General features: G+C 35.6%; 1 protein-coding gene across 1 annotated transcript in view; it reads right to left on the bottom strand.

The window, feature by feature from the left end:
- AKAP9 (A kinase (PRKA) anchor protein 9) overlaps positions 1–2,440 on the bottom strand; it is a 221,395-nt gene that overhangs the window by 52,614 nt on the left and 166,341 nt on the right. The window contains exons 20-21 of the mRNA XM_012656550.1: positions 1,218–1,380; positions 74–286 (exon numbers count right to left, since the gene is read on the bottom strand). Of these exons, the coding sequence (XP_012512004.1) occupies positions 74–286; positions 1,218–1,380 (376 nt within the window). The remainder of the gene's footprint in view (positions 1–73; positions 287–1,217; positions 1,381–2,440) is intronic.

Genomic DNA, 2,440 nt, shown 5'->3' with positions numbered 1-2,440 from the left:
CAGCTGCCTTGAACTTTTAAAGAATATAAATAAAATTGGCCAAATGTTTCATAAAAATTCTGAAAATACATACGTTGTTCAACTGGACCTGCCTCTGCTTTCATAGCCTCCTTTTGTCTGGACAATAATTCTCTTTCTTCTTGGATCTGCTGCTGCTCTGCTTCCAATTCTTGCAATCTATTACTGGCACATAACAACTCCTGCTCAAGACGATCTATTATATCAGTTTTTTCCTGGATTTGCCTTTCAAAAAGAGTTTTTTCATCTGCATAGCCATCAATGACACCTATAAAATGAAATTAACAAAGAATAGAATTATTAATCATTTCAAATTTAACCAATAGGTTTTAATATAAATAATGTCTATTGTTAGCAAAATGTTAAATCATTCCAACCTATTGAAATCTTCCATGAATTTGCTATGAGTAGCAGCAACTATTAACCTTTAATATGGTTATGTTCAACGCAGCCTTTTTCTTGTTTACCATTGTGCGTAAATATGAAATTTCTCTCAACTTTCTAGCACTTTGCTATATACTAAAGTATCACATCACATAGGTATAACTCACTTTATTAAACAGATACAAACATACAGGTTCCTAAAAAGCTTAATATAAATTAGGCGCTTGTGAACTGAATCACATTTTAAATATACTGGAGAGGTTGGTATTTTAAGTAATTCTAGAAGACCAATATGTACAACAGCAGGGAGGAATAGAGCATAGGGCTTTAGAGCTTTAAAGCCTGAAATCACCATTTAATGGTGCCCTTAAACAATTTAATAACACCTTTTAGCTTCAGTTTCCTCATCTTTAAAGTACAAGAATTGTTTTACGATTGTGGGATTATGGTAACAACTAACTTACCATCCATTTCTGTATTTCCTAAAATTTTTAATATTTTCTGTAATTCTGTAAATTCTTATTGTGCACATGTGTGTCGATATAAAATAAAAGGGCTGTCTGGAGTATTGGCCATTGTTAATATAACGAGAACAGCTACATGGCTGGATACTTTCCAGCCAGCCCTCATATATACATACCTACACAAAGTTTTAAAAATTGCTTTCAGGAATTCTGAAGAGAAAGCACAACTACTTTTCAACGGTCATGCTAAATTAGAGGAGATTGGTAGCTTTCAAACCTGGATGTGCATCAAAATCTCTATCTTATGACTGAAATTACTCCACTCTCAGTTGCTGATACAAAGGTGCTCACCCTCAGCCTTACTAAGCTCCACAGCCAGTTGTTCTCTGGCCCTGGACTCTTCATGAAGGCGCTCTCGCAGTTCTTCTTGGCACTTAAGGTACTCTGTTGCTTCTTGTTTCTGTCTAAATGACTCACGCATCAACTCTGTCTGTGTAACTTTTGCATGTTCAAGCTAAACAAGGAGGGAAAGAATACATGGAAGATTAAGTGTTGGGAATATCAGTGTCATTCCCTATTAAAGCTTAAAAACGGGGAGGATTTTAAATAAAGATATATTATTGAATTATAGTCATTTAAATATTTCCAGTACATGCTAACATTAGCAGGTAGGATAAGTCACATTAGACAAGTAGATTAGCTGGGTACAACTTTCCGTAAGACATGTGTTTTAGTTTTACTGAACAAAAGACTATGCTTCCTTTGGAAATAAACCACTTTAAATCAATGGATATGTATTCTACCATACAAAGGAAGATATAAAGTTAATGAAGTACAGGCTTTTATTGTATTTGCTAAAGAATTTTATGTAACTGTGGTCTATGATAAACTTTCTTTTATATTTAATATTGATTGATTGTGACCCTTACAGTATCTGCTGTACACTGTTGGGGGCTAATAATGAAATTTCAACAAAATGAAATTGTATTTATAATCCATGTGTTTTAACTAAAAGCTTTCTATTTCTGTCCACTTGTGAAATATCCAAAAACTCTATGAATATTCAGCTTATTTTTAAAACCTTAGAATATAGAGGCATTAACCATAAACATAGCCTACTTAATAAAATACTATCACTGGGCTGGGCATGGTGGCTCATGCCTGTAAGCCTAGCACTTTGGGAGGCCAAGGCAGCAGGATTGCTTGAGGCCAGGAGCTTGAGATCAGCCTGAGCAAACACAAGACCCCATTTCTACAAAAAAAATACAAAAATTAGCTGGGCATGGTGGTGTGTGCCATGGTCCCTGCTATTTGGGAGGCTGAGGCAGGAGGATTGCTTGAACCCTGGAGTTGGAGGTTGCAGTGTGCTATGATGACACCACTGCACTCTAGCCTTGGTGACAGAGTGAGACCTTGTCACAACAAACAAAAAAACCTGTCACTGGCACATACTGACTACACATTCTTAAGCGGTTTTTAAAATAGCAGTACACACTCAAGGCTGAATCTCTCAATTAGCAGATAACTGGATCACTGTTACTGAATCAATTGTAAAAAATTACAGAAAATCACTG

This window comes from Propithecus coquereli, unplaced genomic scaffold (assembly GCF_000956105.1).
Source record: "Propithecus coquereli isolate 6110/MARCELLA unplaced genomic scaffold, Pcoq_1.0 Scaffold508, whole genome shotgun sequence".
Classification (NCBI taxonomy): domain Eukaryota; kingdom Metazoa; phylum Chordata; class Mammalia; order Primates; family Indriidae; genus Propithecus; species Propithecus coquereli.
The sequence above is the reverse complement of the archived record's forward strand: the minus strand, read 5'-3'. Positions and strand labels throughout refer to the sequence as shown.